Source organism: Alternaria atra (genome assembly GCF_907166805.1).
Source record: "Alternaria atra isolate CS162 genome assembly, contig: 22, whole genome shotgun sequence".
Classification (NCBI taxonomy): domain Eukaryota; kingdom Fungi; phylum Ascomycota; class Dothideomycetes; order Pleosporales; family Pleosporaceae; genus Alternaria; species Alternaria atra.
Genome location: NW_025091320.1, coordinates 67,211 through 91,445, shown reverse-complemented (window position 1 = coordinate 91,445; position 24,235 = coordinate 67,211). Strand labels below are relative to the sequence as shown.

The window sequence follows — 24,235 nt, the reverse complement described above, 5'->3', positions numbered from 1 at the left end:
ACAAGTTCTCCGCAGTTTTATTGCTTTGTGGAACGGGTGTTGTACCGTCTAAATATACACGGGGAGAAGAGGCATTGAAGCAAGCAATGGGCGAAAAGGATGCCAGCCTCAGGTTAGTGGCTGGTGTAGTAGTGACAAGGCTGGTAGTTGGCGGATGCATTCGTTTTGTGTTTCGCACGGTCAAGCTTTGTGGCTGGTGCTTCCGTTGGACTGAATCCGGGATTCTCGGCGGTGATTGACATGTTGACGTGCTTTCGAGGGAGAGGCTTACTATTGACAGCATAGAGCGCTGTCTGCTCATGCTAGTTTTGCGTCCAGCCTCGTAGATGATCACGCTCGCCGAGAATCGTCATACCAGACGCTCAACGACGACATCGTGCTGTAGTTGAACCAAGATTTGCGATGTGGTTAGCCGATACTAGTTGCACAACTAGCCGAAGACAGTGTGACGTTCTTGATCTGGCAGTGGCACAGGCCTCGTGCGAGGGCGGAAAAGGCAAGTTGCTCAGGCTACGAAAGGGAATGTGAAACGTGCCACACGCGACCTCGCAAGCATGGAGGCCCACAGATCGGGCGCCGAACGGTTTTGTTGCTTCTAGTTTTCGTACGCTGCATCCTTTGCTGGTCCCAGTGCAGGCTGTTTACTACGAGATACAAGTTTGATGAAGAAGACTTGAACCTCGCGCGAGAGACACATTTCGAGATGTCATTCTACCGGTAGACACCGCTTAAAGCGGAGGTGGCGAGGTAGAAAGCTCCACAAGGATGTTGATCGTGTCCAAGGGGCGCATGACTTTGGTAATAAACTGGACATTTGCCAGCCGGTCCTAATCTACGAGATGTAAGGACGCGTACAGCCTCAATATCTAGAGGAACCACGTAACACGGCAACCTTTGCTCACTAGGAGGTTATTCGCGATGGAAAACGCTGTAATGAGTGGCCTCGACCGCGTCCGACAGCAGCGCGTCGTTGAGCGGACGATGAGGTGGCCATGCATTGGGGCGTTGGAGGAGTGGAGCGAGTGGCTAGGATGCGCCTTGACGATCTACAGGCACAGACTGCCAAGATTCCGCTTTTGACCTCAACCACCCGTCAGTCCCGCTTAGCATGACATCGTAACAAACGCCAGCAAACGACTCGGAACACATTACGCGTCTCTTATCGTCCTTATCGAACGCCCAATATAGACACAATGCTTGACAGGATGCTTGGTAACAGCGAATCTTTTCCTCGACACAGCTCGAAGATGTCACGGACAGACCCTGTGTCAAAAATCGCTATACTTTTGCCTGCATATAGGCTACGGCCCTAGCTCAACTGCGGCTCTCTGCTGCACACCATCTAACCACGATTGACCTATGGGTCCCGGGAAAAGCCCCGCGCATTGAAGCGGAAAAAGATGTGAATGTGATTGGTGTCACGGCGTCGAGGAGCGCGTTTGTGCTCGGCTTGTGGGTTAGTGCACGCTCTCGCTCAAACGATGCGGACCGGCCTGTCAGTATTTGTACGCGAGCGGATCCTTGGTGCGTCACTCCAGTATATCACCAACCTCCTAGTGGCGCGTGTCGATTTTCCCTTTCTTAAGAGAAGGCTGTGGGCTGTTCCGTTTTTTATCATCCAATTCCTCCCTAGGCCACATTCCCACGACCATAAGGAGTATTTCGCCCAGAAACGAGCGAAAGTGAGAACCTGGATATTATTTGCAGGTCGTTTGCATTTGCACGTGACTCTCTGCCTCGTGCTCACCTCTCACCCTCACCGCGTATAGAGCAGGCGCGCTCGACCCACCCCACCTGCCGCCAAACAACACTCGCTCGACCCCTCCTTCCATTCTCCTTCCTCAACCGCACTCGCTTTCGCTGGTCTGGCACTTCCATTCGTTCCAACCCCACTATCAATTCTTCCCTGGTAGCTAGTCTCAGCCCTACCCAGCCATGAAGACCTCCGCCGTGCTCGCCGCCATCGGCGCTGCGTCACTGGCCGTCGCCTCCCCAGTTCTGCCCTCACGGACTCAACCCGTCCAGGTCGAAGCTCGCCAGGCCAATGGTACCGCTCCACCATGTGCTCAGGTCTCCGACTACGTCTACGGTGACGGTACGAAACCCGCCTTGCTGACTATCCCCGCTCAAATGGCCTGGGACTGCATCAACGACGTTCCCTTCAATGCCTCATCAGGAAAGCGACTCCTTCAAGCACTCCGCCCTTACATTGAGTGGCAGAGCACACTCGCTGAGCTGAAGAACCCACCTGCCGAGTATGCCGAGAAGGTACAGCCTCCCGTCGACATATTTGGTGGACTCGACAAGATCGACGCGGATATCGATGCCGGTAACTTCAAGAATGAGTACGACTTTGGCTGGACTCTGTACACCCTGATCCAATCCGCCCACGATGGTCACTTTTCCTACATTCCAGATTCCATCGGTTCTATCTTTGCCTGGGGCCGCCCTATTCCCCTAGTTTCCGTCTCCGAGGATGGAGAGCAGCTGCCTGCAGTATTCGTCTTCGCTGATGTTCTTGGTATGCAATACAACAACATCTCCTACACGCCATCCCCGGTTGTTCAGATTGATGGCAAGGACGCGAGCGAATTTCTCGAAACTCTCAGCCAGCTCGGCTCTCTCCAGGATCGCGACGCTCTCTACAACAACGTCTTTTACGAACTCGCTCAAGTCAGTCTTGGTACTCAAGGCAGCGGAACTGGAATGTTCACTGGAGGTGGCCGTGGACGCTGGGTTTACCCTGGTGCCACCACAACCTTGACCTTCGCAAACGGCTCCTCTTACACAATGGAGAACTACGCCCGTCCTAGCATTCCCTTCCGCGGAATCGCTACCGGCGATGATCTGGCCAAGGAGTGGTTCAGCTACGGCTCCACAGGTCCCTCGTTCGCCGATACACAATCACAAGCAGATGAGAAGGAGGCCTCTACCCTCGCTACTGGTGCCGCCACTCCTGGTTTCCCCACCCCTGTTGCTGCCGGCCCTATGAACCTCATCAACGGCTTCTACATCGACGCTGCTGGCTATGAAGATGTTGCGGTATTGCAAGTGCCCAACTTCGTCGGATCATCTATCGCCGAGGTCCCTTTCCAGCAGCTTACTCAGAACTTCGTCCCCAAGGCTCTCGCGGACGGCAAGACTAAGCTTATCATCGACTTACAAGCCAACGGTGGTGGTACTGTCCTTCAAGGTTACGATCTTTTCAAGCAATTGTTCCCCGACATGGAGCCTCAGGGTGCTAACCGTTGGAGGGCCCATGAAGCTATGGACCTTGTAGGACAGGCTACCAGCAAGTTTTCTAGCCAGTTCCCAAGGGAATATAGCACGAACCGATCAATTGCCTTCGCTCAATCCTCTTACTTTGATTACCACATGGACACGAAGGTTGATGGTACTCCATTTTCATCCTGGGCCGAGAAGCTTGGACCCCAAGAGGTGAACGGCGAGCTGTACACTACACCCGCGCAATGGAACCTATCCGACGTATACGTACCTTACGTTTCTGGCGGCATCAATGTTACTGGCTACGGTGTTCTAGCCAACGTTACAGGACCACCAAAGTTCGCACCTGAGAACATCGTCATTGTCACTGATGGATACTGCGCCTCGACCTGCACCATCTTCAGCGAGTTGATGCAACAGCAGGCGGGTGTCAAGACTATTGCCATGGGTGGTCGCAGCAACAGGAATGCCATCCAGGCCATCGGTGGTACCAAGGGTGTTAACAACTACGCATTTGGCTTCATCCAGCAAACAGTTCAGTACGCTGTAAAGTTTGACCCGTCGCTCAACACTTCCATCTTGGTTGATGATTACTACAACGACATTGTCTTCTCTCGTGCCATTAGTGGGGCCGGAGGCGTCAACACCCGAGATGGACTCCGCGCAAACGACACGTCCGGTATCGCTCTTCAGTTCCAATACGAGGAGGCTGACTGCCGTCTCTACTACACACCGGAGATGACTGTCGACATCACTGCTTTGTGGAAGTCAGCTGCGGACGCCCAATGGGGCAACAGCGGTAAGTGCATCTCTAGCAGCCGGTATGGTGACGAGAAACGCGCCGCGCCCAAGATCAGCAAGGTCACGACCAAGCTCAGCCCACCAGTGGCACGTGTACGCATCGCGGATGCCGACAACCGTGTCAAGGCCTTTGAGAAGAGCTTCAATCTGGAGACCGAGTGTAAGCTCAAGGGTAACGGGTTCATGGAGCCGTAAGCGTGGTAATCACCAACTGGGCTCTCCAAGCTTTCCTTGTGTGTCGACACCATTCGATTGTTTTTTTTTCCAACCTCAAGCGTGGAGTTTATGGCGCCAAAAAAGGTCGTCTCTTTGTTTTGATAAGGGATTAATGTGTATGTTTTACCAGCGGGAGATGGCGAGTGAGGATCAGGTAGATAGCAATGTTAGACACCTCAATGGTGCACAATGAAATACCCCCTATGATCAGACGACATGACTGTGTGCCTTGTGGCTTTTGTGTTGTTAGAATAATGTACCTTACTTCAATGATCGTTGATAGGGCTACAAAATTAGGACCTCCGCATTGCGTCTACCATGGAGCCTGTAAAAAGTCTTATTTTTATCCACGCCTTGTTATGCACTGGTTTTCTATCGCTCTTTATCTCCTGTCCCATCAAAACAATTATTGCATACGTTGAATCAAAAGAAACCGTACTATCTTTCACCAATCATATCTCGTACTGTCTCTGCATCTAACTCAGCCAATATCAAGTCTGGGTCGCCAGATGCCTTTTCATCGTTGTCTTCGTCTGAGTTCATGCTAGTCAAACCAAAGTTGACCAAATTCAGTGGCCGCTCCCCCTTCGAACTCAGGAGCTTTCGGTGCAGCACACGAGTTGTAACCTTCTTCAGCTCGACAGCAAAGATTTTACTCTCACCGCTCTTAGCTTGGAAGAGCGTGGCTGTGTGACTCGATGACGCAGCTCCGAGTTTTGAATACATCCTTGGCAGATTCACTCCACCAGAAGGAAGGAGAATCTCGCCCACTGGTATCTTACCCTGTGCCTTGCTCTCTTGAGCCAACTCTGCATTTGGAATAATCTCGACGTCCTCGCATATCATGATGCCAACCACGAGGTAGGCGGGCTGCGTACTCCAGATCGAGCCCGAGCCTTCTATAGCTCGTTTGACCTTCGGATCGTCCCTAAGCTTAGCCCAGTATTCGTCGAGCTGCCTAATTCGCTTGTACCGAATGAGCGTCCCATCGAGGAAGGCACTAGCGACGCGATTGCCCAATCTCGAACCGGATACCAAGAACTGTCCAATCGATGTCAACGGATGCCTAAAGTCCCGATTGAGAACGAAATCAGTCACAGATCCTTCTTGCAGATCATGACTGATATACTCGGCTAGTCCTTCGGAAATGTATGTTCCGTAGTATCTTAGAGGGTCATATGTGATGGCACCAAGAATCTTGTCTTGCCAAGCGGATGTTCGCATCCAGTCCGGATGCTCCAGGATGATGAAATTAGGGTCTCCAGACTCCTTGAGTATCTTCTGTGAGGGTTCAGGAATATCCTGTCCCAATGCTCTTGTTATCGTCTGTTCTCCTTGACTTTCTGCTGATTTGTATGAATCTTCGATATCCTTGGTAGTCGCTACTCTCACGACCGACGCTCTGAGGAACTCAGCAATATTTTGAAACATCTCTTCAGCTGGAATCATATGAAGATATGGACTCCGGTCATATGCTGCGTAGATGATGCCGCATAGCTTCCCTTCACGAACAACCCAGGAACCCGACAAGCCACAAGGATAAGCTGTTAATCACTTAGCTTTTCATTCACTGTCTCATATGCGACAACATACCGGCATGGAGTGCTACTTGAATTTTCCTTGTCCGCATGATAGTGCCTCTTAGAATGATCGATGCGTCGCCCTCTAGAAGATAGCCTCCTATAGGTACACCGTGGTTTGTAGGTGTATTGCCGCAAATCCAAACATCTCCACTGGAAAGATTGCGAGTTAGGATATGGTCTGAAATCGTTACAAGAGTATCACGATTGATATCGAGATACTCATTTGCTCGCCACGCGACAGAGTCTGTATCCACGAGAGCAAAGTCCGACATTGGTGGCGCCAGATCAGGAAAGGAGTAATCCCCTTTAGTCGTTCCACGACTTAAATATGCCAGTATCTGAGGCAGAGGTAGATTTGACCATGGTCCTTTTGGTATGTCCAAAGTTCTCTTTTCCACGGCGGATGCTGTCTGGGCGATCGTTTGTGGTGCGCGAGCAGAACACGAACTGTCATCAGAGACTTCGGATCCTTCATCCGAGCTTGCTCCACAGCTGGATTCTGTGTCCGATGATAGATTACTAGTGGATTCCGTGTTGTGTTCGGAAGCGCTGTGACCACTTTCACCCAAACCACTCATCATGCCGTGAGCTGAAGTGATTCCATACACAGAACCATCGATGAATAAAAAGCCGCCAATAGTAGAGTAACGCTCGAAGGTTCGATCCGAGGTTTCGACGCCAAATCTTGCTCCGATACCACAAATGTATTTCTTATCGGGATCTCTACTCTGGATGGCCATAGACATCCTGTCCATCCCCGTAAGATCTTGTGGTTGTGGCTGGTGCTCTTCTGCTGCAGGCCACGGAGCATGGAGCGAGACGTAGGGTGCTTCCAAAGAATACATTTGGAGAAAATGGTTGAGGTAGCCGAGATCCTGAAGTGCTTCGGAAACTTTTGTTTTACATTTCTTACTTCCACAAAAGATCCACACGGTAGGATCTAGAGCCACTGGATCTCTTGGTACCGATACAGTATCTTTTGGCCGATATCTCCTGCCAGCCATGCAAAATGTGACTTCCGTTATCAAGTCCTCATCGCGCAAGGACTCTGGCAAAGGTTTGGTGGCCTGGCACAGGTGTTCTTCAAGATTAGACCGGACAGTTTGATCCCATTTTTGTTGCAACACAGTTGGAGGTGGCAGCTCTCTCAATAGGCCTACATAGAGTCTGTCAATCTTGTAGACTTCCGGGCAGTCCCTCGAACGTAACACACTGTATGGTTGGAGAATAGTTGTGTAAGACGTATCCCTTTTCTGGATTAGGGTTAGCATGTTCGAAGACTGTTGCTCCGTATCGAAGGCTGTCCGGGCCAGAAACTTTTCACAATTCTTCAAGCACTCTAGAGGCGTTCAAGATTAGCTTTTTTTTTAACGTTGAGAAAAAGTAACGATCAATGCTTCACCCTGCAAAAGTGTCACTTACGTGTTGCATCTTGTAATTCCGAATGTCTGTGATAGTAAATTTAGACTACGTTGGAGAGGGCAAGGGCAGCGGAAACCCCCAATACTCAGAGCGCCCCAAACGAAGGATGGTTCGTGGCAGAATGAGTGGTGGCTCCGGGTTATGTTGAAACCGCTGCCAAATTTATTAACTGTTGTAGGCTTAGCGCATGCTGCGTAACTCAGCTGGAAGTCTAGAACCGTTGACATGACGTGTGAGGCACTCGATGCCAGCTGAAAAAGTCGAACTACTTGTCAGCTGAAGTTTCTGAGTGCTGTTATAGGTTGCTATCTACTCCACGATTACCCGCTGACAGCCACTACAAGATGCTGCAGCCCAGATAAGATGCCGACGTCTGTAGCTAGGTATTTCGACGTGAATTTGCAACTCTTATGCTTGAGCACGAAAGGCTATGTCAACTCTCACCGGAAAACTGTTTCCAGAATCATGTTTGACGGATCTGGAAAAGGAAGAGAAATGCACGATCATCAATGCTCTCTGGCCCGGGCTTAATATGGTGGCACCAGATTTGATCGAAGATCATTATCTAGCCTTCTTTAACTATCTCGAAAGGACATTGCAGGTCTTGCGTCCGTATGCATCCAAGTTTGCCACACAAGAGTGGAATGGCTTACTGTCTATGATCGCTACGTTGCGCAACAATCGGACAATAACAAAGCAGGCGCTTAAAGAGAAGGTTACAAAAGAATACCTAAATACCAGCGATGATTCCGTCGTTCGTTCCCTGGAGCTTGCCATTCGGCTTTGGCTGGGTATTAATGTATGTTCTAAGGATCTGTCCGTAGGACCCAGGAACCCACAAGATTGCCAGATCCATTGGCGTGACGATCAATCCCTCACAGATCTTATTGCGGCACAATTTTCGCAAAAGCCGAACAATACAGGGACCGCGAAGGTTTTATTGAACGAGTCATTCACTGCTGTCAACATGAGACATATATGCAGATTGAACATTCGCTGGACCGACAATCTAGTAGATCATCTAAGATTAGAAGGACCACGAGGACAGCGATCCTTGTCTATCTATCGCCATAGGCTCAATCTTCTCAATCACCAGAAAAGCTCACAACCAACAATCATTCCAATCGAGGTATTAGAAGAAGCCAACCGAACCCTCGATCTCCTCTTTCCCTTTGGCGACGAGAAAACACGGACTTTCTTACAAGAAGAAAACGTTCAGTCTTGGACGACATTTCCTTCCGGGGTATCTCAATCAACCCACCTTGATGACTTCAAGTACTGGAACCACAACCTCATGGAGTTGTTGAGCCTACTTAACGGACCACCAGAAACTGTTATGCAGACCTTGTTGGACACAAGGGACGTTTCTCAATTTGCGACTCTGTGGATAGCGATATTCGGGATATTCGGCTTGACGATTTTGTTTGGTGTGCTCTCGACTGTCTATTCGGTCAAGCAATACCATGTAGCTATCAAGTCGTATGATCTTGCTCTCGCCCAAGCCTGTGTACAGTATCCTACAGTGCTCCCGGGATTCTGTAAATAGTCGTTTTAGGAAGAACTTGCCAGTGTCGAGTGGCGGGTCGAAATTTACATCTTATATGCAACTAAGTACTTTAATGTAATGCGAAATGGTGAATCTCAATAGATGGCCGAAGACCTGAGTATGCTTTCTCTAGTGACTATCTCCAAAAGCCACACGCATTCACACTCCACTCGAGCCTGAGACAAATACGATACGAACAGTGGTGTATCTGGTTGACATCATAATGGTCAGCGTCACCAATCTATACATGACCTGATAGGGATCGAAACCCACGTTGTGCCAGCAAGAACCAACTCCATTGTTCGCGACCTCGTCAGTCCAGACAGTATGGAGAGATGTAATATAGTCAAGATCACGATGACCACTATTCGAACCGATGTACTGCTAATCGTGTGGCAAATAACGAAAGGTAGTAGCAGAAGGATTGTGATTAAGAATAGTAAGAATGCTTGACAGAACCTCTGGAACGGCTAGGTCTCTAAGGTGTTCGTGGGCCCAAACATCTTGATGGTTCAAGTTTGCTAAGACCAGAGACCTTATCTGATGACTCTCAACTAAGAGAGCGTCGCAGTGATATTCGCTAACGTTTATGACGACTATTGGACCGCATTCTGCAGCCGCCTGCATATCATCTTCAGTTGGGGGTGGCAAGAAGTCTTTGAATCTGAGCCGATCGTGAATGTCCACAAGCAATTCGTCGAACTCTCTATCGGCAACAGATCGCCGGTCTGCTTGGGTTTGTACGAGAGAGTTGTGTTCGTCCATTTTTGAAGAAGTTTTCAGTGCGACCCTTCCTTTCAATTCGTTTTGGATACGAATGAATTGATCTGCCAGCTCAGGATACTCTTTCCTTGGTTCAAAGGTGTCGGCACGTACCTCATCAAGAGACGCAGCAAGTGCACCGCGTCCTTGCTCGAGTATCCTGAATGCAGCACTAGGATCTTGCCCTGAGAGTAAAGCAGCCGCAGCTCCGTCACAAGCAAGCCCGACAACTTGACCAGGCCTGTACTGGTGATCAGAAGTGTCTAGTGACCGTGATGTCAGCTTAGGGATTAGACAAACAGTGGTGGATATAGCCGGTGCGCAAATCTGTCGGGCCCACGTGATCTTGAGGAACTGCGTTGATATCCTCCACTAGGGAAGCTCTCTTTTCTTCCATGTTCGACGAGGCCGAAGATGTTCAGAGCGGGGTAAACAAGCTCCGCCTTATCAGTGGTGCCCGAGCGGCAGAAAGGGTAAAGATATAAGCTTTGTGGCTTGCGGGAAGCGCGCAAGAGAGCCAGGCAGCAGTTTGAGCTGAAAGCGCTTACCCTTTTTCTTTGCGGGATGCGGTACGCTCGGGAAGCGAGAATTGCGTGATCTCGTGTTTACGTGTTGGACGATTCGCGACTACAAAATGTAGCAGGTAAGCAGAACAAGAAGGGACCCAAAGCTCTCGTTCTCAGCCCTCACCCAAAAACCTTCCAATTTACCTCTCTCATCACCAAAACACCCACCAGACAAACTGTCCAACTCCTCTATTGCAAATCGTCATGCCACTCTCCCACCACCCACTCCTCCCGTACCTGTCTACCCTCTTCAGCACGATATTCTTAGCATTCGGCATAACTTATATGCTCTATCCACGAACCGGCTACTCTCTGTACGGCTTCACCAGCGGCCCTACGACTCCCGCCGATTGGTCAACAATGGAACGCATCATGGTTCTATACGGCGCCAAAGACGTGTTCATGGCTGTCGCTATCTTTGCGTCGACGTGGTTTGGGACAAGGAGGAGTGCAGGGTGCGTGCTAATGGCGGCAGGTGTTTGTGCGGGGGTTGATGGCTATGTGGTTGGGCAAGAGGCGGGGATGGGAGAGTGGAATCATTGGGGATATGGGAGTGTGATGGTTGGACTTGGGGCTGTGATGATGGGGGTGGTGGGGTGAAGAGGTACTACGTCTTCTGTGGTTGGAGATGCTGGGAAGATGTTTTGAATTTGTAACGTTGGTACATTGGCCCAATTGAGCAAGAAGAATGTAGATGCAGCTTATTGTGTAGATGAGCTGTCACGATGAACGCGGACCCTTTGATCTTGCACGTGCCGTCGCGTGTGTCTAGCGCGAATCGCGCGTCATAGCAGCCGAGTTGAATCCCGCGTTACCTCGAAACATGACTCCACGTGAACACTCGCGATGACGGATGTTTGGAGCGGAGACATTCTGCTACCAGGCGGCAATGCTATCAGAGGTATATGTAATCGCCCAACAGGAAATATGCTGCTGCTAATGCCCAACAGAAGTCGGCCTCGCGTCGCAAAATGGCGCGTCTTCACCAGCCCTCCCCGCAACGGCTCTACGCTTCCTCTCCACCGTCGATACCGCCAGAATACCGCTGTACCTTGCCGCCGGACCCAGTCTAGATGTATGGACGACGGAAGAAGCTACTCAAGCTTGGTTCGAATCAATTCTGCTGAGCAAGCCTACTTTGGTGGACGCGCCCAGGAACGCTGCGAAGGAGTGGTGGGACCTGGCGCGCTCGCAATCGCCAATTGGCATTCTGGTACAAGTCCAAAAGGCTGAGGAAGAAGTGTACAGGCCTAGAGTGACTGAGATACTCTTCTATGGCACTATCGCTGCTCCTGCCAATGGTAGGCTGCCAACACCACCGTCCTCGTCACCTTACGTCGACAATGCACACGTCGAGATACTTCCCGAGCTTCGAGTACACGCACTACCACTATCATCTAATCTTCTGCATACCTCTAGCATCGATTTGCCAAGCGATGCCGAGCCCCAATTCCTTCCGCCGCTACACGAATCTCATGTTCCCCCTAAGTCACCAAAACGCAATCGAGACATATTCGAAGAAGCCACCATCGCGAACAAGAAAGCACGAGGAAGAGGCGGGAGAGCCGTCTCAGCAGCGGCAGCTCGCGTAAGCGAATCCCAGCAACCATACACCCACCGCAAGTCATCTCTCTCCATCGACACCAAAGCATCGCCCTTCCCCGACTCCAGGCTGCCGTCTGCGTCTGATCACCTGTCCCGCCCCACCTCGCGCCCACTCTCCCGATCGCCGAGCATATCCTCCGATACACGACCGCTCAGCCGAAAGGGCCAACCAGAATCACATGCCAGGCGATCGAACCTGTCGCAGGTCGCTACAGTACCCATACAGCCTGAGGAGCCAACGACAGAGTCGCGGAACAAAGATGCACTTGTAAAGGTAGTCATGGCCGCAATGCGCATGCACGGGTTACAGCAACGGAAGCAAACCAGATCTCGTCGGGCCTCAGTAGCTGGCGCAGAAGAAAGCCAGCAGTTGAGCGAGGAGGCGGCTGCCGAAGAGGCTGCAAAGGACGACGAGTACAAATTGATTTATCATCAAACTTACAAAGGTGCAGCGCTGGCACTGGTAAGTCACACACATATAAGCTTACGTCTGAGCTCTTAACTAACTGTTTTACAGAGGAAACATATGTCTGAGAAACCGCTGCATGCCACGCCCGATCGAATGCGTGATATCGTGGAAAAGTTCCTAGCACTCTTCCTATCCGATCCCCTCGCCGAACCTTTACCTACCGAGATGCCTGCGGATCCAGTAGCTACACCCGGGAGTAGACCGCGGTTTGGCCTTTCAGGATCTACACACGGCCACGCTAGCCCTTTTGATCTGCCTAGCACCTCCCGACGGCCGGGTATGATGAGATCTGTCACTGATAGTCATGTGTATACGGGGTCGCCAGTGAGTAAGAAGAGAGTTACGAATGGCGAGTCGTTGGGCGTGCCCACGTGAGGAGCTGTACGACCCGAGAATGCTGCACACAATGATGGGTTCTTCACGGATGACTTTGATGGTGCATACTCGCAGGGAACAGACACGGCCACGTATAAACGGGGTCATTAGTGAGCAGAATAAGAGTTGCCCCTAGGAAAGCGGTGACCGTGCCGACCCGAGGCTCTGTGACACCGAAAAGACTGGATAAGACAATGAGTTTATCATCATGGGCTTCGATGATGCTTCCTCGCCAGCCTCAGACACGAGTTATGGTCACATCGCTCAACAGGGGCATCTGTTTTGCGCCAGCATGTTTCCCAGTTCGGCATAGGTCGCCACACTTGTCACCATCAGTCAGCGCCATGTCACGATCATCAACTCGCCTAAAACAGATGTCATTACATTCGATGCCACAACGCCACGGCTGACGCGCAGACACGAAATACCTGCCCCTGCAGTAGACCGTCGCGGACACGGGTGGCGTTGCAGTCCACTAGAGGTGAGCTCAAACTACACGCATCGCTTCACGTGCTACGATGCAGAGTGGGTTCTGCAACATCGTATCCTGTATTTCCTTCGAAATCATGGGAACTGCGATGATGCAATAGTAATCTCGAATACGACCAGCAAAGCAGTATAAAACCTCAGTATCCTGTAGTCGAAGAAGCACCAAGCATCGGAAACAACCAACACACTATTCACCACCCACCGCATCAATAAATATCACGCAAAATGTTCTCCAAAATCACTACCTTCAGTCTCCTCACCGTCCTTGCTACTGGCGCCTCGGCAGCCCCTACCTCTTGCAGTGCGCCCTGGACCTGGGATGTCACCGGCTTCAGCAGCGTCTGCACCGCAGCAACATGCCGCTACTCCTTTAATGTCTCCGCCCCTACCGGTCCCTCCGGCCAACCACCCTTTGACGCCAGTTTCTGTTCTGGCACCAGCGTCCAGGGCGGCTACAAATCCTGCGGTGTAGTTGGGGTTGATGTACCGGGTGATGTACAGACGCAAGAATTCAATCAAGGCATCGATATTGGAGCCATTATCGGTGTGCAATACACATTTACGCAGTAAGTTATGGACGGGAAAAGCGGTAGCTATAGCAGGTGCACGGGTAGCTGATGAGAGATTGCAGAGGTGAAGTAAAGTACACGTACACGGGTAAAAACGTTGTCGCGCATACTGGACAGGGTCCTGCGGTCGAGTTCCAGATCATTCCTACCGAGGTATCTGCTGTGGCTTAGGGGGCTTGTGGGCTTGTAGAGTTGTGAAAGTGCAAGGCTTGTTGGTGGAGGTGTGGCGGCGTTGGTCTGAATGTGCCTTATTGAGAAAGACGATGGGATTATGACGACGATTAGTCTAGTGCTATGTTATGTGGCTTACAGATTCGATGAATGAACGGGCGGTCTTTATGTACGAGAGTAGAGACCTAGGACATGTGATTACCAAACGCCATACATTTTCCTTCAGTAATCTCGCAAAGAGACTTCACTTAGTGCCCTTTTTCTCCCGTCGCCCTCGCTAGATTCCGCTATACTTCCCACATTGTTACTCAGCCCTTCAGCCGTCTATTGAGAGTCATGTTCTCGCTTTACCCCTCGCAGACGGCAGCCTAGGGTTTATCTTTCCTCTTAACGTCTGACTCCGAGTGTTCCTCGTCCCTGAAGCCGCTCGCAAGACTGATTTTGGTAATGCCATCGTCATCGTTATTGTCGATAATTTCGGATCTGGTCGCTTCAACTCTGGCCATGTCCGCGTTTCCCCTAGCTACCGTGTGCGCAAATCCACGATGCTATACCTTAGTTGCTATCCAGTGCCACTACAGTACTGCGATGACCTATGATCAACAAGACACTTGTAGCTTCTGCGATCTATACGCCCTGTATGCATAAAGAGGCTCTCGTATAAGTAGCATCGCAAATATGAGAAACAATTAGTCTTAAGAACCTGTTCTTAGGTAGAGTTGAGATTTGCAATATGATAGGTACGCACCACTACATTCAGACACAAAACCCTAGCGTTACGCTAACTCTAGTATGATGTAAAATTCCACTCGCGCCTTATATTGGACAGGTAGAGTCTTAGCGAACTCTACTCACCTACGTAGAGCAGGTACATACTTGTAGAGTCTATTACTCAAATAGCTAATTAGAGACATATATTTGGCCATAACCAGTACCATTTCTGGCTGTAACATCGACCTGGTCTGGTTGAACAATCAAGGCACCCGCTGAAGTACGTCGATCAAGCTGAGGCCGGGGAATTTGTCGCCAGTCCTCCTGTATGCGCCTCACAGCTTCTAGAAATCTTGACTTGACACTACCATAGTCTCCAACAACCAGTTTGTGATCCCTTTTCACAAATTTGCCATCGACAAGGACATGCTCCACATCACCAACGTTAGAGTGCAGAATGATTGCCGCCACGGGGTCAAGCCAGCCTAACATGCTGGGACTGGTTCCGTCCCACACCACAACGTCAAAAGCAATACCGAGCTCGACCGCCGTATCCTTCTGTGGAGCAAGGCCCACTATATCGCGATAGTTGATAAGCTGCTGCCGGATGGTATAGTTGGCTACTTCATGGAAGGCGTAAGACCAGAATACACGTGCGCCACTGTCTATACTGGCATTCAAGCCAGCCCAAGCCGTCCTATCTGACCAAGTATGGTGAGCGTGATCAAGTGAAGTGGTAGTACCCGCATTCAGCGCTTCGTAAAGGCCAGCGAGCTGACCGATGTATACTTGCTCAGCGTCGATGCGTCCAGCAGAAGCTGCCTCTCCAAAGCGGCCGAAATATTCGATAAGCGTGATGTTCAAAAACATGGTTTTGAACAAGGTTTGCCACCCGTGACGGTGTGTATCGACGAAGCCAGGGGCGATGATCTTGCCGGCTGCATCTACAACCATGGTGTTTGGAGGCATCGATACAGAAGGAGTCTCCTCATTCGACCATATATCGGTTATACGGTCTTGTTGAATGAGAATGCTTCCATTGCGAATCACGTTCAAGTCGTCTGCTTCGTGATCGAAAGCGATGATAGTACCACCAGTAAATAATATTGATGATGGGTCAGCGGCGGATATCAACTTCAGCGTCGCCAAAAGGGAGAATGAAAAGGTAGGCGAAATCATCTTATGATCAGATCGTGTTGGATTGAGGAGTGGAATGTAGATTGGAAAGTCGTTGATGGCTGTTGCTACAAAGTGCGACCACATCAGACTATACATATTCTGACTGTTCCTTAGTTTGGCTCTGCACTCCGCGCTCGAAATTGCGGTGTTAAAACTCCACCAAGCCCCAGTTGTCGGTTGACATGGATGTATTCATGTTAGCTTGGACGGAGTATTAGAAATTTCCGACGTCTGACAGTACCAAGTACCCACTACTGTGTCGTCATTCCCAAAACGTGATAGTTAGTGGTGGAAGAAGCGGAGAATGTAAGGACAAAAGGTTGCATGCTTGCTAGTTCTGGTATCCAGTCGGGTGGCTGAGCTATTAGCATGCTAATAGTTAAGGAGATTATTTCTTAGCATTGGTCTAGCCATATCTAACATGATATGGTTACTAGCAGGCATGCAACCTACACTCTGTGGTGTAGTAGGGCCTTATCTCGGGTTGAAATATGTTGTACACAGCAGTACGTCACTTGATTCAATCTAGAAAAGGATAAGCAGCGTGTTGACCCTGCCTAGCAATCAGACCCTGCCCAGCAATCTGGGCTAGACGAGGGATATGCACTAGGCCAAGAGGGAGAAAATGTCATTATAGCGAGTCATGACATAGTGACTAGAGTAAAAACAGCATCGTACAACATGAGTGTATTGATATTTCTCTAGAATGCATTATTAAATAGACGGCGTTATCGTTCTGGCTGCACTTATCGCCGGTAGCTATCGCAAGGTATACCATAAATTAGTAATACCACTATCGCTCAACGCGCTTAGATGCCTGAGGAATTCATAAGACTATTACTGTTCACCCTCTATGTATTAGACTTAGACGTTATGGTAGAGGGCGCAAAGGGCGAAGAGAAGGCTGCAGCGCATAGGGCGTATATGTTTTGCTAGATGCGTTGTACAGGTAACGCGATAAGAAAGAGGAGAGGCGCGAGAGGGAGGCAAGGGAGGCGAGAGCAAGTTTGTAGGATCTGCGTCAGCGCGAAAGGCAGGGAACAATGATCTACACGCTGTCGGCTGCGTAGTCGTTCCAAAGCGCATCTCACTCTCTATTAAGAAGGTGGTTTACAGTTTAATTAGCACTTTCCTATTACGGTTGACCTACAGTAATGCGGACTATACGTAAAGCACAGCCAGCTCTATATTCGAAGAACGGCAAGAATGTCGTAAGCGGTTTCTTTGCAAGGGAAATTGCTGTAAGTATTCTCTCCGCAAGCAATTTCACTACCTGCAGCGAAGCAAAGAGTTGACTTTTGCCGTTATGAGCTTGTCAAAGGGGGCTAAATCTTGCTTACGGAGTGATTCGGTGGCTCATGACGTAGATGGTGATGCATTACCCATCGCACAAAGCCTTGTGAACCTTGCAGTCTTTCCTCTCGCAACATCCGAACCACTAACAGTTGTACTTCACTAAACGCACCTATGCCTGTGGATACAATTCGACGCTGCAAGGAGTCGTCTAACGACTGGTTTCATAAGCTGCCAGCCTTGACACAACGCGATTCTAACACCAACTCAAGTACCCTTTGCCTACGATGCGACAGTCTGGACCTCTCCAACATCGTTGCGCGTATGCGAGATAGCACTTTGGATTGCGACATCGCGTTGCCTCCTTGGACAAATTCCTCGGGAGTACCTGTGACTGATAGTGGTTGTGCCATGTGCGCAATGTTTTCCGCAAACTGGGATCCTGAGGGGGAAATCTGGATCGAATGGATGGAATCAATTTTCTTTGGCGGCACGGACAACTTCTCCAAATAGTCTCCTGCGGCTGTAGTATTCTACGACCGAGATTATAGACAAAACGCAGTATTCGAGATAATCTCATCGCAAGATGTTCATCTAAAACCTATCTCGCCTTTGTTGGATCCGAACTCGATTGGTTTCGACCGCATACGGCGTTGGTTGCAACTCTGTTCAAAAGCTGATCTCGGATTACAGGCTCATGGAAAAACGGGTCAACTTCCTGGATTCCGCTTGGTTCACTGCAGATCAGGTCAGATCACCGAGCCTCCACAAGACTGCCCCTATGTCGCACTCTCTTACGTTTGGGGAAAAGGCCTACCAGACCAGTCACGAGGCCAGTGCTTTCCGCAAACCATCGAAGACGCTATCAGAGTGTGTCTTGAGCTTGGATTTGAATACATTTGTACGTGTGCCGAGTTGTAGTAGACTCTGAAGGTGATTACGCTGACTATGGTATTTCTTTTGGCCTGTTCAGGGATCGATCGCTACGTGAGTGTGCCGCGAGCCTGCCCATAGCTACTGGAGGGGTTCTAACAACGGCAGTGCATAGATCAAGACAACTATGAAGACAAGCACGCTCAGATTAGCCAGATGGACGTTATCTATTCCGAGGCATCACTGGTAATCATAGCTGCGGCCGGCGATGACCCGGCATACGGGCTACCGGGGGTGGGCTCCCAGGCTCGCACGCCCCAGCAGTCCATCAAACTAAGAGACTGTACACTACTACAGATGTTTCCAAGTCCACAGCCGGTTCTCCGAGCCTCGAAATGGTTAAGCTGTGGATGGTGAGTCTTGGACAGCGCGACCGATTACTTCGTGGACTAACATTTGGCAACTTCATTAGGACTCTGCAAGAAGGTTACTTCGCAACTCGAAAACTCGTCTTTACCGATCATCAAGTCACGTATATTTGTAAAGACGGTATCTGTAACGAAAGTATTTCACCACGGCTAGTCTGGGATGAATCTCTACTTGACTATTGTGTCGCTGATGAGCATGAATGTGGCCGGCAAAACGACAGACGCGGATTGGAGGCTTACTTCCCATTCGAGGACAACAAGTCACCCAAGGACAACACTATCACGGAGTTCACAAGGAGGCAATTGTCGTATAGCAGCGATATATATAACGCTTTCCACGGGATTTTGAATTCTTGGTCGAAAGCAGAGCCCTCCGATATGATTGGGCATATTTTTGGCATACCAGTTGAGAGCTACGGGCTGAATTTGCTCTGGTGGGGGTTTGATCTTCCAGCCTCGCGGAGAAAGGGATTTCCCACCTGGTCATGGTTTAGTCGAGTAGGGACGATTATATTCGACTCCATGGAGCCTTTGTCATCCATTTCCGTACAGGCACGCGACTATATTGGGCTAAAGAAGATCCCAGAGAGCGAAGCTGTGCCACCGGAGAAGACCTGGGTTTCTATCGCAGAATACTCATATCAAAGTACCATTGGAACTCGGCCGTCTGACGCCCACGACAATCCACGTTTACTGAGACTCACAGGCTGGTGTCCACGCGTATGCATGGGGTGGCACCCAGTCGATCCGTATCAATATGTAAGGAAGTTCGAGGGGACAATCGAGAAACATGATGGCCGTGTTCGCTTCAAGGCACGCTACATACACCTAGATCGCGAAGATATTACGCGGGCGGAATGGGAAAGCTGCCTGGTTTTGTTTGTCGGTTCGAACCAGCGCTTGACTTATTCTTCTCCTCCCATCGAATTGGGATTCCTTGTACTCTGCCCTACGATTGAGAAGGACATGTATGAAAGGGTTGGAATATTTTCTGCGGAGCTGGAGGGTGCAGATGATATGGCTAGCGCAGGATACGAGAGGTACGTGCAAATTTAGATGGGACGAGGCTCGGCGCGATGACGAACACACAAGCGAAAGACTCGAGACCATAGACGATTGCCTATTTGTTAGTCTAATGATTACGCAAGACCTCCGTTAGGGGCTATACAGAAACCAAGAGGATCAAGCTAACGACTACAGTTTTGCAAAGGAATTTCGAGGATTTACAAAAGAGTCTGACGATGCATCGAACGCAAACTATGATCTTTCATGGGACCTACCATATTGGGAAAAACATGTATTCATTATAAGATAGAGCCCTTTTCATATAGGGGATAGTATTATTTGCTACGTATCAGGATCTGTATCTGCACTCGGAGACGTGTAGAGTTCCTAGCTTTTGATCGTTTCCTTCACACAGAGCGTGCTCGACCATGATAATCGCGAGAAATGCCCCAGCTGAACGGCCGTGTCTCTCTAATATGTCTTATCACAGAAGAATTGCCTCAAGGTGCCACTAAACTACCTCTAACACCACGTAGCAAGGGCGCAGCGGCCAGACGTAGTGATCGATACTTGCAGGCCCCGCGGGGAATGCTGCTCGACTCGAACCACACTCTCCATGCATAAAGTAACTACTACGAACACGATATATCGTGCCTTGCGATGCTGCAGGGTAGTAGAAGTGATGCAGTGACCACAGTGACACATTAGGTTGAATCTCGGCGGAGACTCGAGCCTGATCTGATCGGCTACGAGGAGAATCCGCTATTCGTTTGGAAAGTCGCTGTCAAGAGACAAGAATAATATAAGGATAGCGCTTGTGACAAAGCTTATACATTGCTTTGAATAAAGCCAAACCCCCGTGGCTTTAGAGGCGCAGTAACACCAAAAGGTTGTTGAGTTGCTTAACCGTACGGGACTGTACCTTGAATTATTGCGTTCTAGGCAAACCCCCTGACTCTGCCGATAACGATCACTGGAATGGCAAGCGTGAGAGACTCCAAGTTTTAGTTGATATTACTAGATTGGATTACAAAGTTATTGTAGTGTAGAGTGATCAAGTAAGTCCGTGGGATTATATACACGTGGAGGGATTCATGCGCCAGCTGGGTGGCTTCTGAGTCGAAATGTTCCGAGGAACATCAAAAACCCAAACCTCGATACTCAACATACCACGCTCAATGCACCTTCACATTGTTAAACCGGCCGGCGACCGTACTGCAAGTAACAGTCTCATCGCACCTTTGCGGATCGGCCACGAAAGGGCTTTCCACGTAATTGCCACACTTGAGAGATCAGGGCCCATCGCTGCTCAATTCGAAGTAACAATTTTCTTCGCCATCAATCTCGAGAGCCCACTTCTTACGCGCCTGCACGTAAGGAGAGTCATCGATGTTGGCATTCTTCTGTTACATGCCCTTGTGGAGCTGCCCTTCATCTTCAGCGGCATTCTTGAAGCAGTCGTCGAGACCACAAGGGATGACTGCCAAACCTTGCGGACCTTGGTGAATTTGCTGCCAGCATCTACTAGAACCGTAACTGGCAAGCCGATCAGCTTTGTGGAGGTGGAGCAATGATCGCTTCAAGGGGTTGAATCCCATCATCCACCGTTAGATGCGCCCACTCTTTGGGGCTGACTCGACCCGCCCTGCACCACCGTCGCGCAACAAATCAAGCCAGCCATGGTGGATATCGTGTAAATTACCATTTTGTGGATACTCAAGGAAAGTTTCTTCCCATCGCTAATCGTTTAAGTATCGTTCTGGTAGAGCAATCGAAGCAGACTTTGGAAGATCGCTCACTATCTCTTCTCCAGTAGCCAAATTGGGCACCGTTGCGAAGTACAAAGTGTCAGCTTCTACGACAGGACAACTCCACTAACTGCGCCAGACCAGTCTCATGATTGAGCCCTAATCCACCTGCCGCCGGCGAGATAAAGTTGACACCAATGGGGCATACCATATGATAACTGAGTAAGTTTCAGGACATAAGTAGATTCATCGAGGTTACATAGCCTTGCCCGTGCACTCATCCGTTATGGCGGGTAGAGCGATCTCTGCACCCCACACCAACATGTCTGCCCATGATCATCGCAATTAACTTTCTGGCAGAACTCTCGTGTTCCTCGGAATAAAATGACAGCTTCTCGAACCTGAAAAGCATTTATCGTTGCCCGTGCACATCGTCGTAATCCACTTTGTAGATATGCTCCTTCTATCTCCGCATCGAGTGTTTGCCTTCGTGGTGCTGATCAGCGTCTTCTGCTTCACGACGATTGCTGCCTCATTAGAAGATGCAGCACTGGAGGCATTGAGCCAGATTCCGCCATGCACTGTGAGATATACATCACACGAGAGGAAGCTTCTTGCAGCTGACCGTCGCACAGCTACAATGTATCACTAAAAGCCTGTTTGCCATCGGCTGTGCGCTCCTCGACGTAGGGTGCCAATGTAGTTCCAAGAACTCGACCGAGATCTTGCAACCGTGCCAGGAAAAGCAGTGCAGTTACGATGAGACCTTCGGCATGTTCATCACAGTGATTGGAACTAGTAGCACTAATGGTTCTGCAGAATCTGTATGGAACGGATATGCCGTGGATCACCGAGGCAAATTCCAGCTACCTGCAGGCTCGAACTCCCTTTCACGGCACAGACCCCAGCCACCGACCTTACGAGGGATCGTAGATAACACTCGACCCCCAGGACCGAGAAGCGAAGTTACAGTGTAGCTCTCACTTGAAGGGCCCCACGTATCGAAGGTGCTGACTTTACCAGCAGTTTGTTGGTTAGTCTGCCATGTGATAACTGGTGGCAGGGTCAAATTGGCGTTCAGCCGCAGTCGAACTTCGCTTTCCTCCTTGAGCAGTGACAGTAGCATATTGCCGGTCTCAGAGAATAAGGACGATTTTATCTTGATATAGGTTAGGATTGGGAATAATCTTTTGGCATCCATCGTTGGAAACGTCCTGGCTCTCACTCAGTGCCACAAGTCTAATGGATTCTGGGACGGAGTTGTTGAACCAGGCTGTCCAGGTCGGTGGGTTCCATGTTAAGTCGACCATTTTAGAGTTCTTATTGCCGGTCACGGCTTGGCCAGACCGGAGGATCGAGTAGGAATTGTCGAGGTCAAAAGAGCCTACAGCATAGATCTCAGGCCCACCGCCGTCCGGGGATGCAGCTGACCAAGTGCCGTTTCTTCCGTTGTTACCAGCCGCGACAGCAATAAAGGTGCGGCGTTGCATGTTAATCCTCGAAATCAAGGACGCAAGTGGGTATTGACTCATGGTTATTACAACCGAGCTCACCAGATGATGGGTAAATACTAACCATCAGAAAAAGGCCGCGAACCGCTACCCAGAGACAAGTTGATCAGATCAACCTTTCTCTCAACCGCTCTTAACACGGCCCGGAGAACAACATCTGAGGTGCTCATGCCGTTGCAGTCAAAGACACGATAATGTTCGACAGATACCCCCGGAGCTATTCCTCGAAAGCCTATCGAAATATCGTCGCCAAACAGGATGCCCGCCGTGTGAGTTGCGTGGTTAGAGCAATCCCCGTATGGGTCGTCGTCAGGGGCCTCAACGTTTGGTGGCCTAACATTATCGCCCACAAAGTCGTAGCCGAACTGGACTTTGAAGCCTTTCCCTTAGCCTCCCCCTAGGGCTGGGTGGAGATAATCAAGGCCACCGTCGATGACTGCAACGGTCACTCCCTTTCCACTCAGCGACAAGTGCTGTAGGTCCGTGACTTGCGTCAAATTGTGTATACTGTTAATCATTGCCTTGACATCTTCTGACAATGCAGGTTGGCTAAACGAGTTAGGTGTAAATTTGTGGCTGCTGATGCTTCTCTCGTGGTATGTCAGGGAATCCCAAACGTGATTGACGCCGCGTATGTGATTGAGAGTTTTCTTGACCTTGTTCCAGGGGTAAAATGCCTCCATGAACTCGCAATGAAGGGAGAAGCCATAGAAGATGTCACTTGTATACTCGTGAGGCGTGAATACCGCCTGGATACCTGGAATATGGGACACAATGCTAGTAACAGATGCATTGATGGTTTCAAGATCCCGTTTATCCTTGATTAACACAGAATCAAAAGCATAGGAAGGAAAACAGTGTATTAGGTACTTTGGGTACTCACATAATTATCATCTATTTCGACAATCCATCCGTGTGTAGACAGGCGAGGCTCTGCTGGTAAGCTGAGTTGTGCCATCCCCCCGCCTATCGCAGCAACAGCCAACAGCTGGAGCGATAGCCAATGCATGCTTGTGCCTGATTAGTATTCTAGGAGTGCCGACGATCGATCTTTCTTCTGGAGTTGCTTTCGGGCGAGGTTCTGGAGCCCTCCTATCTTCTCCCCGGCTCTGCAACAGAAGACCCCCAAATCGAATACTTCTCCCTGCCATAATCATTCCGGAACGCTCGCATTTACTACTCGGAAATATTGTGCCATCGGTAGATCCACGGAGGATACTTATCGGATAGGTCCGGTACTCTATGCTGTTTCCGGCTACCCCGCTTACAAGGCCGGAAAACGTTAGAGTTCCGTAAACTCAAAAAGGTCGGATTTGATCGATAATCTGGATGCAGGCCGCTCGAAGGCATTTCTACATTTTAAAGAAAAAGGAGTCCTATCCAAGAGGATGACCGCGAGAGTAGTGGCCCCGCGCGATCTTTGGTGTGGGCGATTAGACGCGATAAGAAAAGAGAGGTAGGTCCGCAGTATTCGAGGAGGTAGCCCGCGCAGGGTTAAGGTTAGCTGCCTCGACTCGCATAAGATATCTAAGAAGGCTATTTTGTACAGAATAACCGCACGATTCTAATCCTGTCGTTAATTTCTTAATACCTACTTACGTTGTAGAGATATTAAGGTAGGGGGGTAGGGGGAGGTTTTAATGTTCCTTACGGACCTTCGGGCGCGAACCATGGGAAGATTCCTCTCA

The 24,235-nt window shown here is 49.9% G+C and overlaps 7 protein-coding genes across 7 annotated transcripts; 3 read left to right on the top strand and 4 right to left on the bottom strand.

Annotated features, from left to right (window-relative positions):
• Positions 1–1,935: 1,935 nt before the first annotated feature.
• On the top strand, positions 1,936–4,221 carry ALTATR162_LOCUS2789 (uncharacterized protein; the record flags this gene model as incomplete). Its single annotated transcript, XM_043310395.1, has 1 exon — positions 1,936–4,221. One exon carries the CDS (start codon positions 1,936–1,938, stop codon positions 4,219–4,221), a length of 2,286 nt encoding a protein of 761 aa, XP_043166330.1.
• Positions 4,222–4,680: 459 nt separating this feature from the next.
• Positions 4,681–6,670, bottom strand: ALTATR162_LOCUS2788 (uncharacterized protein; the record flags this gene model as incomplete). Its single annotated transcript, XM_043310394.1, has 2 exons — positions 4,681–5,786; positions 5,836–6,670. The coding sequence occupies 2 exons, from the start codon at positions 6,668–6,670 to the stop codon at positions 4,681–4,683; spliced, it is 1,941 nt and encodes a 646-aa protein (XP_043166329.1).
• A 2,920-nt stretch (positions 6,671–9,590) lies between these two features.
• On the bottom strand, positions 9,591–9,952 carry ALTATR162_LOCUS2787 (uncharacterized protein; the record flags this gene model as incomplete). The annotated part of the gene is made up of 2 exons (XM_043310393.1): positions 9,591–9,796; positions 9,856–9,952. The coding sequence occupies 2 exons, from the start codon at positions 9,950–9,952 to the stop codon at positions 9,591–9,593; spliced, it is 303 nt and encodes a 100-aa protein (XP_043166328.1).
• A 1,015-nt stretch (positions 9,953–10,967) lies between these two features.
• ALTATR162_LOCUS2786 (uncharacterized protein) lies at positions 10,968–12,570 on the top strand (the record flags this gene model as incomplete). The annotated part of the gene is made up of 3 exons (XM_043310392.1): positions 10,968–11,022; positions 11,072–12,189; positions 12,244–12,570. The coding sequence occupies 3 exons, from the start codon at positions 10,968–10,970 to the stop codon at positions 12,568–12,570; spliced, it is 1,500 nt and encodes a 499-aa protein (XP_043166327.1).
• A 714-nt stretch (positions 12,571–13,284) lies between these two features.
• Positions 13,285–13,799, top strand: ALTATR162_LOCUS2785 (uncharacterized protein; the record flags this gene model as incomplete). The annotated part of the gene is made up of 2 exons (XM_043310391.1): positions 13,285–13,625; positions 13,691–13,799. The coding sequence occupies 2 exons, from the start codon at positions 13,285–13,287 to the stop codon at positions 13,797–13,799; spliced, it is 450 nt and encodes a 149-aa protein (XP_043166326.1).
• Positions 13,800–14,699: 900 nt separating this feature from the next.
• On the bottom strand, positions 14,700–15,785 carry ALTATR162_LOCUS2784 (uncharacterized protein; the record flags this gene model as incomplete). The annotated part of the gene is made up of 1 exon (XM_043310390.1): positions 14,700–15,785. The coding sequence occupies one exon, from the start codon at positions 15,783–15,785 to the stop codon at positions 14,700–14,702; it is 1,086 nt and encodes a 361-aa protein (XP_043166325.1).
• A 6,387-nt stretch (positions 15,786–22,172) lies between these two features.
• On the bottom strand, positions 22,173–22,526 carry ALTATR162_LOCUS2783 (uncharacterized protein; the record flags this gene model as incomplete). The annotated part of the gene is made up of 1 exon (XM_043310389.1): positions 22,173–22,526. The coding sequence occupies one exon, from the start codon at positions 22,524–22,526 to the stop codon at positions 22,173–22,175; it is 354 nt and encodes a 117-aa protein (XP_043166324.1).
• Between the last annotated feature and the right edge of the window lie 1,709 nt (positions 22,527–24,235).